Source organism: Mobula hypostoma, chromosome 6, assembly GCF_963921235.1.
Source record: "Mobula hypostoma chromosome 6, sMobHyp1.1, whole genome shotgun sequence".
NCBI classification, from domain to species: Eukaryota; Metazoa; Chordata; class Chondrichthyes; order Myliobatiformes; family Myliobatidae; genus Mobula; species Mobula hypostoma.
Genome location: NC_086102.1, coordinates 93,539,231 through 93,552,346, shown reverse-complemented (window position 1 = coordinate 93,552,346; position 13,116 = coordinate 93,539,231). Strand labels below are relative to the sequence as shown.

Sequence of the window (13,116 nt, the reverse complement as noted above, 5' to 3'; positions counted from 1 at the left end):
ACAGACAGCCACAAAACAAAGAAACACAGTAGAACCCATTTAAAGAAACTCCCCACACAACAAGGCCATCGGGCATGCTAGAAAAAGAACAAATTCTGCAAATTTCAGCAAAAAGCGAGCAAATAACACACAAAACATTAAATATCAAAATAGCCAAAAGTGAGCCCGCAGCTACGAATTGCCGAGGCACAGCCACTGAGTCAGTCAGCTCAGTGCAGCGTTGATGGCTTCAGATCGCAGCTGCAGATCCAGTTTCATGCTGAAACGCTACGACCAAATGGTGCAAATAGTAAAGCGGATTCAGCACTGAGGACGTTAAACATCAAAGCACAGCCAAAAGTGAGTTCCCAGCCATGTGCCGTGAGCCAGTGAGGCAGCTGAAGGTGGCAGCATGGGACACAAGATTCCTGCACCTTTTGCTGGCAGCAGCGAGAGGGAGACCGGTAGACGGCACTGAATACCCGTTCGGTTTCTGCTCACGTCCTCGTCAATTTTAACCTTCCTCGATGCTTTAATCGACACACAGTAATTGAGCCAATTACAGGTTTGTACTCCACCATTAGGAATGAATGCAGCGTAAACCCCAATGACAACAGTAGCAGCACTCTACGCTGAATCTCCCAGGGGATCGCAGAAGCACCAGATTGTTCAGTCGACTCTAGAATACAGTCTTAAGAGGGAAGTTACAGGCTACAATGAATCCCAGTTCAAAAGAAGAAAAAGAATATCCGGCAGTTTTGTAAGCTCTCTGCAAGATGTCCCTGTTGGCCACTGGTGCCACCTTGCCTGGATTATGAATTCAAATCCCACCATATAAATTAATTAATTATGTAACCTGGGCTAGAAGCAATAAGGGTGACCAAAAAATGCACAAATTCTTTAAAAATTATCCAGTTTAATGGTGTCCTTCAGGTTTATCTGCAACTCCAGACTAATAACCACGTGGTTATTTTTTAACTGAGCTCTCACAAGAGGATCTGTTGTACCAAATTGCACAAAAAGATACAATGGGCTAGGTTTTTGAGAAACTACTGGTTCTGCATGCATCAGCCTGCAGTTTCTACTGACGTCTCAGTGCTGTCATTGCGATGATGATTGAAATGATGATTGCAGAATTTAGGTTAACTGTCAGGATGTTTGGAATTCTTACAAAAGCACAAAAACGACCAGCACCCCAGGAGATTCTCTTATATTTTAACTGCACTCTGGCAAAGGACTTCTTCACTTCAACTTTCTACACTTGTCTAGCATCTATGTTAAGAAACCTATCCAATGAAATTTGCCAAGGTGGAGAAGGAGAACAATGGCTTTGAAAACACAGGCAAGTTGCAGGTTATTTTACATTTTTTAGATTTAATTATCTTTTATAGCAGTGTTGTAACTATATGTTATAATTATGTGGTTTTTGTTAGTTTTTCAGTCTTGGTCTGTCCTGTGTTTCTGTGATATCACACCGGAGGAATAATGTATCATTTCTTAATGCATGCATTACCAAATGACAATAAAAGAGGACTGCGTGTCTTCATAATCTAATAATCTAATAAATGTATCTCATAACAAACAGTGTAATTATCTGTAATTATTGTTCTTACATCTGAGTTATGGAGGGGCTGGTAGAGTTGAGGAAACAGGGGTCTGCAGAAGGACTTAGACATATTGGGAGAATGGGAAAAGAAATGGCAGATGGAATGTAATGTAGGCAAGTATATGGTCATGCACTTTAGTAGAAGAAATAAAGGAGTAGACTATTTTCTATGGAGGTGAAAATTTAAAAATTCAAAAGTGCAAAGGCTCTTGGGAGTCCTCGTGCAGGATTCCCTAAAGGTTCATTTGCAGGTGGTAAGGAAGGCAAATACAATGTTAGCATTTCTTTCGAGAGGAGTAGAATATGTAATACTGATACTTCATAAGTCATTGATCAGACTGCACTTGATGTATGATGAGCAGTTTTGGGTCCTTCATCTAAAAATGATGTGCTGCGATTGTAGAGGGTCCAGAGGAATTTCATGCGGATGATTCCAGGAATGAAAGGGTTAACATATGATGGGTGTTTGGTGGCTTTGAGCGTGTATTTGCTGGAGTTCAGAAGAATGATTGGGGATCTCATTGAAACTTACCAAATATTGAAAGGCCTAGAGCAGCCTTTCTCAACCTTTTTGCCCTGGAGGAACCCTTGAAATACTTTTCAGGTCTTAGGGAGCCCCTACATAAAATATATTATACTTAGAACTCACAGTACGTTAGCGTGATCAGTAAATTGAGAATATAATAATCTAAGAATAATTGTCAATGCTCTTTTGAGTAGAGAATGAATTTTTAGCCAACCTTTCTTGAAAAAAGACAGATAGTAAAGCTTAAAATTACTCTTTAAAATACTCTTTCTTTCTCTTTCATAAATTATAAAAACTCATGAGGCAAACATAATAAATTTCTCAATTCTGGGTCGAACTTGAGATAAGCACATAGATTTCACATCATCTCATTGAAATGAGATGATTTGTATCCTTGCTCTTGATGCTTGTTAAACAAGAAAAAGCTTGCTCACACATGTTAGAAGTTGAAATCTGCAGCAAAATGTTCATTGCTTTCCTATGAATGGCAGGATACTCTTCTTTCACTGAAATCCAGAACTTGTCCAGGGGCAGATCAGTAAATCTCATCTTGAGTGCACGGTCAGAGTAAAGCTTACAAAGTTCTTCCTCTTTTCTCGAAGTCCGGCTCTCAGGCTGAGCAGCAGATTCAGTGAAAGGGTCCTTCATATAGTCATACACTTGAGTTGAAAGGAAAGAAAAGTACTGCTCAATTTTGTTCTGCAGTTCTTCCAGGTGGTTTCAATAAGACTCAAGACTTTCTGATATCCTTCCTCACTCTCAAGCCCAAGCAACAGCGGAAACATTTCAAGATTTCCTTCTGCAGCATGATTTTTCCAAAGATTCAGTTTCCTTTTAAATCCAAGAATCTTGTCACTTGAATTCAAAACAGTTTCTCCAGGGCCTTGTAGAGACTTGTTCAACTGGTTCATATGATGAAAAATGTCTGCTAAGTAGGTTAGTTTCTGCAGCCATTCTTCATCTTCAAAGCACTCAGCAAAATCTGGCCTATTACAGTTGAAGTCAGAAGTTTACATACACCTTAGCCCAATACATTTAAACTCAGTTTTTCACAATTCCTGACATTTAATCCTAGAAAACATTCCCTGTTTTAGGTCAGTTAGGATCACTACTTTATTTTAAGAATGTGAAAAGTCAGAATAATAGTAGAGAGAATGATTTATTTCAGCTTTTATTTCTTTCATCACTTTCCCAGTGGGTCAAAAGTTTACATACACTTTGTTAGTATTTGGTAGCTTTGCCTTTAAATTGTTTAACTTGGGTCAAACGTTTTGGGTAGCCTTCCACAACCTTCTCACAGTAATTTGCTGGAATTTTGTTCCATTCCTTCAGACAGAACTGGTGTAACTGAGTCAGGTTTGTAGGCCTCCTTGCTTGCACACACTTTTTCAGTTCTGCCCACAAATTTTCGATCGGATTGAGGTCAGAAAATGATGTCAAGTCTGGTTCATCCTTGGGAACAATTTCCAAATGCCTGAAGGTTACCACGTTCATCTGTACAAACGATAGTATGCAAGTATAAACACCATGGGACAACGCAGCCATCATACTGTTCAGGAAGGAGACGCATTCTGTCTCCTAGAGATGAACGTACTTTGGAGCGAAAAGTGCAGATCAATCCCAGAACAACAGCAAAGGACCTTGTGAAGATGCTGGAGGAACTAGGTAGACAAGTATCTATATCCACAGTAAAACGAGTCCTATATCAACATAACCTGAAAGGCTGCTCAGCAAGGAAGAAGGCACTGCTCCAAAACCACCATCAAAAAGCCAGACTACAGTTTGCAAGTGCACATGGGGACAAAGATCTTACTTTTTGGAGAAATGTCCTCTGGTCTGATGAAACAAAAATTGAACTGTTTGGCCATAATGACCTTCGTTATGTTTGGAGGAAAAAGGGTAAGGCTTGCAAGCCGAAGAAAACCATCCCAACCGTGAAGCATGGGGGTGGCAGCATCATGTTGTGGGGGTGCTTTGCTGCAGGAGGGACTGGTGCACTTCACAAAATAGATGGCATCATGAGGAAGGAAAATTATGTGGATATATTGAAGCAACATCTCAAGACATCAACCAGGAAGTTAAAGCTCAGTCGCAAATGGGTCTTCCAAATGGACAATGACCCCAAGCATACCTCCAAAGTTGTGGCAAAATTGCTTAAGGACAACAAAGTCAAAGTATTGAGTGGCCATCACAAAGCCCTGACCTCAATCCGATAGAAGATTTCTGGGCAAAACTGAAAAAGCGTGTGCAAGCAAGGAGGCCTACAAACCTGACTCAGTTACACCAGTTCTATCTGGAGGAATGGAACAAAATTCCAGCAACTTACAGTGAAAAGCTTGTGGAAGGCTACCCTAAATGTTTGACCCAAGTTAAACAATTTAAAGGCAATGCTACTAAATACTAATAAAGTGTGTGTAAACTTCTGACCCACTGGGAAAGTGATGAAAGAAATAAAAGCTGAAATAAATCATTCTCTCTACATTCTGACATTTCACATTCTTAAAATAAAGTAGTGATCCTAATTGACTTAAGACAGGGAATGTTTTTCTAGGATTAAGTGTCAGGAATTGTGAAAAACTGAGTTTAAATATATTTGGCTAAGATGTATGTAAACTTCTGACTTCAACTGTATACACCAACAGGCTCCAGGACAGCTTCTTCCACCAGGCCGTCAGACTGATTAACTCACGCTGATTTGAGTGTATTTCTGTTACATTGACTGTTCTATTTATTATAAATTATTTTAAATTACTATGATTGCACATTGCACATATAGACGGAGACCTCATTTATGTGAAGGATGTAAGAAATAAAGTCAAATCAATTCAATTCAATTCAATTCTTGAAAGTACTCCTGCAATTCACCTTTCAGCTGAAACACTCTGTTGAAAACTCTTCCTTTGCTAAGCAATCGGATTTCTGTGTGTAGCAGGAGATTGTTGTGCTCTTTGTCCAGATTTTCACAACTTTTGTGAAACATTCTCGAGTGAACTGCTCTTAAATTTACCTGATAACATGCTTCCCAAGTCCTTCTACTGACTGTGACTTTATTTTCAAAGGCTTCAAGCTGTTTGTTTTGAGACTGCAATAGCTGTTTAAGTTAATCAGCACTTTTACATATCATATGGCTGTGATTTGTAGATAAGTGTCTTTTCAGTGTCGCTGGAAACATTGCTGCATTTGTAAGTTGTTTGCTACAGACTGGGCACAATGGAATAGGACAAATTGGATCACCAGTCCATGTAAAACCCATTGGTAAGTAGCTTTCATTGTAAAGATGGACTTTTTTGTGTCCATTGTTGCACTAGTGCAGTGAAATAACTCCGAAGATTGTAATTCTTCATCACTAACCTTATCAGAATTGTCCATAGACCTAGGCCTAGAATCTTCCTCTTCCATCTCACACCCCCTCTTCAAAAATCGCCACACTGGACTGTCTTTAGAATGAAAGTTTTCCTCCAATTTTCTACTACACTGGTAGTTCGTTTGCTCCCATAAGTCAGTCGTTGGCACGTCAGGGCAGGTAATTCAGGAGGAATAGGCTGATGTCATAGCACAAAATGGGCGGGTCCACTCAATGCTCGGAAAACACACTTCATGCTCACCATCAGCCTACTGTCCTCCCCTCCTAGCAATACAGTACCCACCAATTATCAACCTGCCATCCTCCTCTCCGTGCAATACAGCTCTCATCTATTATCAAAGGCCTCCTCTATCTCGCGTCAAAAATAGAATAAACACAGTCCTACTTCACGTTGCCATACTGGGCTGAGAGACCTCTAATGAGATTGCTAATGGGGCTGCTCAGTCACTACGAGCTACTGCGAGCTTTATTAAAAAAATAAAGAAGTTTTTTTTTAATCACGATCTCTCATGGAACACCTTGCGACCTCTCATGGAACCCCGGTTGAGAAACCCTGGCCAAGACAGAGTGGATATGGAGAGGAGGTTTCCTGTAGTGAGTGAGTCTCATAATAGAAGGGTATCTATTTAGAATAGACTTAAGGAGGAATTTCTTTCGCCAGAGGTTAGTGACTCAGTGTAATTCATTTTCACAGATGACTGTGGAGGTTATTGTATATATTTAAGATGGAGGTTGAGAGGTTCTTGATTAGTCAGGGTGTTAAAAGTTATAGGGAGAAGGCAAGGCTATGGGGTTGAGAGGGATAATAGATCAGCCATGATTGGAATGGCAAAGCAGACTCAATGGGCTGAATGGCCTTATTATGCTCTTATGTCTTATCCACTGGAATGATAAGTGAAGCAAAGTCTTCTCTCTCATAGGAACATAAGAAATAGGAGCAGGAGTAGGCCATCTGGCCTGCCATTCAGTAAGATCATGGCTGATCTGGCCATGGACTCACCTCCACCTACCTGCCTTTTCCCCATAACTCTTAATTCCCCTACTATGCAAAAAATCTATCCAACATTGTCTTAAGTATATTTACTGAGGTGGCCTCCACTACTTCATTGCGTAGAGAATTCCACGGATTGCCAACATTTCCAACATGGAGGTTTTCAATACCATGGGCCAACGACAGAGGCAATGCAGCAATTCCTAGATTACATTTTTGACAGAACGTAGACCATGATAATGATTACCTGAGATTTTTCTTCAAGGCTGCAAAGCTCCTTGATAATGTGGTTCACGTGGGTCGAGCTGTTTCCAATATCAGAGAAAATATAGTACCGTTCTGTTATGATGTCCAAAGCTGCTTTGATCTAAAACAGTAATGAGAGAGGAGAGAGAAGATGTATTAGATATCATGTCTTCCAAATCTGATGTGCAACATCTGTTTTATTCCACTGAAAATTTAAATATTGCTGATAATGTTATTGCCAGTGTTTGTTGAAAGTTTTCAAGATGCAGCTTGAATTCTCATTTGGGGTATTTTAAAGCTGTGACTGTTTGCCTAATCTGGCCGACAAGATCCTCTTACTTAAAATGAAGTCTCTCACCATTTCCTTCTTCTCTAAATGACCTGTGGACTGATGTCAATATGGCTCCTTAACTTTTAGTACTTGAAAATAGCAACTGAGTAGCATTGTTATTGCTCACTTCCTTTCTTGGCTAATAGTAACAGCTAGAACATTTCCTGCAATATCTTCTCCGCTTCTGCAATATTACCCTTTCTTACCTCATACTTGCAAGCTGCACTCCAAGAACATCACCTGAGCATGCAGTATGCTCCATGTGAGTGCTGGCCTCTCAGTCTCCTCTTTCTGCCCCTCACTACATCATACTGCTTGTCCAATGCCAAACTTTACATTAACAGGATCTGCCTTTACGTTAGCAAGGCCTAAACCATGGTTCTTGGTCTTGCCACAGGATCTGATGTTTAGGCACAAAGTTTATCTCGCTCATTGGCTCCTTTGTGACGTAGAACCAAATCATTCAGAAGCTTAGGATCACATCATACCCAGCCTCTCACTGAGTGTCTCAGTAGAAAACTTTCAAAGTTCATTGCAGTATCTCTTCTCTCCACAATGCCTTACGTTACTGACCCCTGAAAATTATATCTCTGCCTTAGTTATTCCTAGATTTGATTTTTTAAATACTCATGTGGATTGTATCCTCCCTAATACTGATCTTTTACAAAACTCTCTGCCAGCTTCCTAACACCCACCCTTTTCCATTCCTCCATCTTCTACGCTACATAGTTACCTGTACAACAATGATGCCTTAGTTTTCAGATGCTCACCCTTTAGTTTTCAAATTCATTCAGGACTACCTCTCTCTATAGCTCTGTAATTTCTGGTATTCCCACAATGAGACACCATTCACCTCCAGGTCCAAGTACAGTTTTCTATATTTCTTCAAACAAAATGCTGGAGGAATTCAGCAGGTCAGGCAGAATCTATGGAAAAAAGTACGGTCGATGTTTTGGGCCGAAACCCTTCAGAAGGACTGGAGAAAAAAAGCTGAGGAGTAAATTTAAAAGGTGGGGGGGGAGGAGGAAGAGAAACACCAGGTGATCGGTGAAACCTGGAGGGGGAGGGATGAAGTAAAGAGCTGGGAAGTTTTCTGGTGAAAGAGACCGAACGCCATGGAAGAAAGGGGAGGCGGGAGGAGCACCAGAGGGAGGTGGTGGATGGGCAAGGAGATAAGGTAAGAGAGGGAAAAGGGGATGGGAAATGGGTGGGGAAGTGGTTGTGGGAGCATTACTGGAAGTTTGAGAAGTCAATATTCATGCCATCAGGTTGGAAGCTAACCAAACGGAATATAAGGTGTTGTACCTCCAGCCTAAGTGTGGCCTCATCACGACAGTGGAGGAGGCCATGGGTGGACATATCAGAATGGAAATGGGAAGTAGAATTAAAATGGGTGGCCACTGGGAGATCCCGCTTATTCTGGCATATGGAGTGTAGGTACTCGGTGAAGCGGTCTCCCAATTTACGTCGGGTCTCACTGATATACAGAAGGCCACACTGGGAGCAGCAAATGCAGACTCACAGGTAAAGTGTTGCCTCATCTGGAAGGACTGTTTGGGGCCCTGGATGGTAGGGATGGAGGAGGTGCAGGGCAGGTGAAGCACTTGTTCCACTTGCAAGGATAAGTGCCAGGAGGGAGATCAGTGGGGAGGGACGAATGGATAAGGGAGTCATGTCGGGAGCGATCCCTGTGGAAAGCAGTAAGTGGGGGAGAGGGAAAGATATGCTTGGTCGTGGGATCCCATTAGAGATGGTGGAAGTTTTGGAGAATTTGGTGCTGGACGCAGAGACTGGTGGGGGTGGTAGGTGAAGACAAGAGGAGCCCTATCCCTGGAAAGGTGGCAGGAAGATGGGGTAAGAGCAGATGTGTGAGAAATGGAAGAGGTGCCGTTGAGGGCAGCATTGAGGAAGGGAAGCCCCTTTCTTTGAAAAAGGACCACATCTCCTTCATTCTCAAATGAAAAGCCTCATCCTGAGAGCAGAGGTGGTGGAATTGAGAAAAAGGGAAGATGTTTTTGCAAGTAGTAGGGTGGGACGAGGTGTAGTCCAGGTAGCAGTGAGAGTCTGTGGGTTTGTAATAGACATTAGTGGATAAGCTGTCTCTGGAGATAGAGACAGGGAGATCGAGAGAGGGAGGGAGGTGTCAGAAATGGACTAGGTAAATTTGAGGGCAGGGTGGAAGTTGGAGGCAACGTGGATGTAGTCAACAAGTTTAGCACAGGTGCAGAAAGCATCACCAATGCATAAGTGGGATCACCCAGTGGTCGCCCATTTTAATCCCACTTCCCATTCCCATATGTCCATCTGTCATGAAGAGGCCACACTTAAGTTGGAGGAATAACACCTTATACTCCGTTTGAGTAACCTCCAACCTGATGACATGAACATCAATTTCTCAAACTTCCGGTGATGCTCCCCAACACTCCCCCACCCTTCTCCATTTCCCATCCCCTTTTCCCTCTCTCACCTTATCTCCTTGGCCACCCATCGCCTCCCTCTAGTCCCTTTTCCCCCCTTTTCTTTCTTCCATGGCTTTCTGTCTCTTCCACTAATCAACTTTCCAGCTTTTTAGTTCATCCCCTCCCCCTCCAAGTTTCACCTATCATCTGGTGTTTCTCTGTCCCCTCCCCCAATCTGTTAAATCTACTCCTCAGTATTTGTTCTCCAGTCCTGCTGAAGGGTTTCAGCCCAAAACGTTGACTGTACTTTTTCCCGTAGATGCTGCCTGGCCTGCTGAGATCCTTCAGCATTTTGTGTGTGTTCTTCAGATTTCAGCATCTGAAGATTTTCTCTTGTTTGTGATTCCATATTGCTCCAGACTGGTCACTAGGACATCATTATAGTAGGTAAGCCTTACAATCTATTACTTTGGTAGAACTTTATTCTAATAAGACCATAAGACGTGGGAGCAGAATTAGGCCATTCAGCCCATTGAGTCTACTCTGTCATTTCATCATGACAGATCCATTTCCCTCTCAACTTTATTCTACTGCCTTCTCCATGTAACTTCTCACTCTTTGAGTAATCAAGAACCTATCAACCTCTGCCTTTAATACGCCCAGTGACCTCACCTCCACAGCTGTCCATGCAAAGAATTCCACAGATTCACCACCCTCTGGCTAAAGAAATTCCCCCTCATTTTCATTCTAAATAGATGTCCCTCTATCGGGCTGTGCTCTTTGGTCCTACATTCACCTACTATAGGAAACATCCTCTCTTCAACCACTCTATCTAGGCTTTTCAATATTCAATAAGTTTCAATGAGATCTCCCCTAATTCCTCTAAATATCAGCGAGTAAAAGCCCAGAGCCATCAGTTGCTCCTCATACAATAAGCTTTTCATTCCTGGAATCATTCTCAAGAATCACCTCCAAACTAAACCCAGAAATAAGACAAAGTTCACATTCTCACAATGCACTGTTTAAACTAGAGCTGAAGAGGGATGGAACCAGAGTCCCAGAACAGGGAGTGGAGAGGTTGTGGAGGCAGATGTTGGTAAGACCACAGACAAAGTCAGGAATCAAAAGGTTGAGCATGATGAAACTAGTGTCCTGAGCTCTGTATATTTTAATGCAAGAAGTATCATAAGAATGGCGGATGAGCTCATGGCATGGATCAAAACTTGGAATTATGACATCGTAGCCATTAGTGAGAGTTGGTTACAGGAGGGGCAGGACAGGCAGTTCAATATTCCAGGGTTCTGTTGTTTCAGACATGACAGAGCCTGACAGAAATTATCTGACAAGTGTGGACTAGTACAGGCTGCTTTCTGGCAAAGCTATACTTGATAAGTGGGAAGCCTTCAAAAGTGAAATTTTGAGAGAACAAAGCTTATATGTGCCTATCAGAATAAAAAGTCAAGTTAACAAGTGTAGGGAACCTTAGTTTTCAAGAGATATTGAGGCCCTTATTAAGAGGAAAAGGAGGTGCATAGCAGGTATAGGCAAGTATGAACAAACGAGGTGGTTATGCAGTACAAGAAATGCAAGAGAACACTTCAGAAAGAAATCAGGGAGGCTAAAAGAAGGCACAAAGTTGCTGTAGCAGACAAGGTGAAGAAGATTCTTTAGATATATTAAGAGCCAAAGAATCGCAAGGATCAAAATTGGTCCTCTGGAAGACCAGAATGGTAATCCATGTGTGGAGCCAAAACAGATAGGGGAGATCTTAAATAAATTCTGTATTTACTCAGCAGCATCAACTTCATGAACCCTATACAGATTTCAGAGAAGGAGGTGTTTGCTACCCTGAGGCAAATCAGGGTGGATAAATCCCCCGAGCCTGACGAGATGTTTCCTTGGACCTTATGGGAGACAAGTGCAGAAATTGCTGGGGCACTAGCAGAGACATTTAAATTATCCTTAGTGACAGGAGAGGTACCAGAAGATTGGAGGATAGCCAATGTTGCTCTGCAGTTTAAAAAAGGTTCTAAACAGAAACTATGAAACTATAGGCCAGTGAGTCTGACATCAGTAGAGGGAAGGTTGTTGGAGGTATTCTAAGGGACCAGATATATAAGTATTTGTATAGACGTGGATTGATAATCAGCATGGCTTTGTGTGTAGTAGGTTATGTATAGCCAATCTTATTGAGTTTTTCGAGGAAGTTTCCAGGAAAGTGGATGAAGGCAAGGCAGTGGATGTTGTCTACATGGACTTTAGTAATGTATTTGACAAGGTCCCGTATGGGAGGCAGGTCAAGACAGTTCAGTCACTCGGCATTCAGGATAAGGTAGTAAATTGGATTAGATATTGGCTTTGTGGGAGTTCTCTCAAAATAAATGCTAACATTGCATTTGCCTTCTTCACCACCAACTCATCCTGCAAGTTGACCTTTGGGAATCCTGCACGAGGACTCCCAGCTCCTTCTGCACCTCGAATTTTTGAATTTTCAGAAAATAATCTATGCTTTTATTCCTTCTACAAAATGCATGACCATACACTTCCTGATGCTCTGTTGCATTTGCCTCTTTTCTGCCCAATCGCCTAATCTGTCTAAGTCCTTCTACAGCCTCCCTGCTTCCTCAATGCTCCCTGCCCCTCCACCTGTCTTCCACAAACTTGACTATAAATCCATCAATTTCATCATCTAAATCATTGACATACAATATAAAAAGCAGTCCCAACACAGACCCCCATGGAACACCACCAGTCACTAGCAACTAGCAAATTGAAAAGGTTCCCTTTATTTCCACACTTTGCCTCCTGACAATCAGCCAATGCTCTATCCATGCTAGTATATTTCCTGTAATAGCATCGGTTTTTATCTTGTTAAGCAGCCTCCAGTGTGGCTCCTTGTAAAAGGCCTTCTGAAAATCTAAGTACACAATATCAACTGATTTTTTCTGTTCTGCTTGTTACTTCCTCAAAGATTTTAACAGATCTGTTAAATTTGTTAAGATTTTCCCTTAAACAGGCCAAGCTGACTTTGGCCTATTTTATCATCTGCCTCCAAGTAATCTGAAACGTCACCCACAACAATCGACTCCAACACCTTCCCAACTACTGAGGTCAGGCTAACTGGCCTATAATTTCTTTTCTTCTGCCTCCCTCCCTTTTTCAAGAGTGGTGTGACATTGGCACTCTTTCAGTTCTCCAGAACCATTCCAGAATCTAGTGATTCTTGAAAGATCATTACAAATGCCTCCACAATCTCTTCAGCCACCTCTTTCAGAATCCTGGAGTACAATCCATCTGGTCCAGGTGACTTATCTACCTTCAGACCTTTTAGTTTCCCAGGTACCTTCTTTCTAGTGATAGCAACTACACTCACTTCTGCCTGTTGATACTCCCGAACTTCCAGCATAATGCTAGTGTTTTCTACAGTGAAAACTGATGCAAAATATTTATTCAGTTCATCTGCATTTCCTCGACTCCCATTACCACCTCTGCAGCATCATTTTCCAGTGGTACAATATATATTCTTCTCTTGCTTTTGCTCTTCATATATCTCAAAAAAACTTTTGATATCCTCTTTGATATTATTGGCTAGCTTACCTTCATATTTCACCTTTTTCCCCTTTAATACCCAATGTGGCTTGGTGTTCAATGCTGTTTGATAATGCTGCTACAAA

At 41.7% G+C, this 13,116-nt stretch overlaps 1 protein-coding gene across 9 annotated transcripts in view; it reads right to left on the bottom strand.

Annotated features, from left to right (window-relative positions):
• Positions 1-13,116, bottom strand: part of mcf2la (mcf.2 cell line derived transforming sequence-like a) — a 307,378-nt gene that overhangs the window by 91,452 nt on the left and 202,810 nt on the right. For all 9 annotated transcript variants that reach the window (XM_063051229.1, XM_063051230.1, XM_063051232.1 and 6 more), the window contains one exon: positions 6,714-6,833. In XM_063051229.1, coding sequence (XP_062907299.1) covers positions 6,714-6,833 — 120 coding nt within the window. The remainder of the gene's footprint in view (positions 1-6,713; positions 6,834-13,116) is intronic.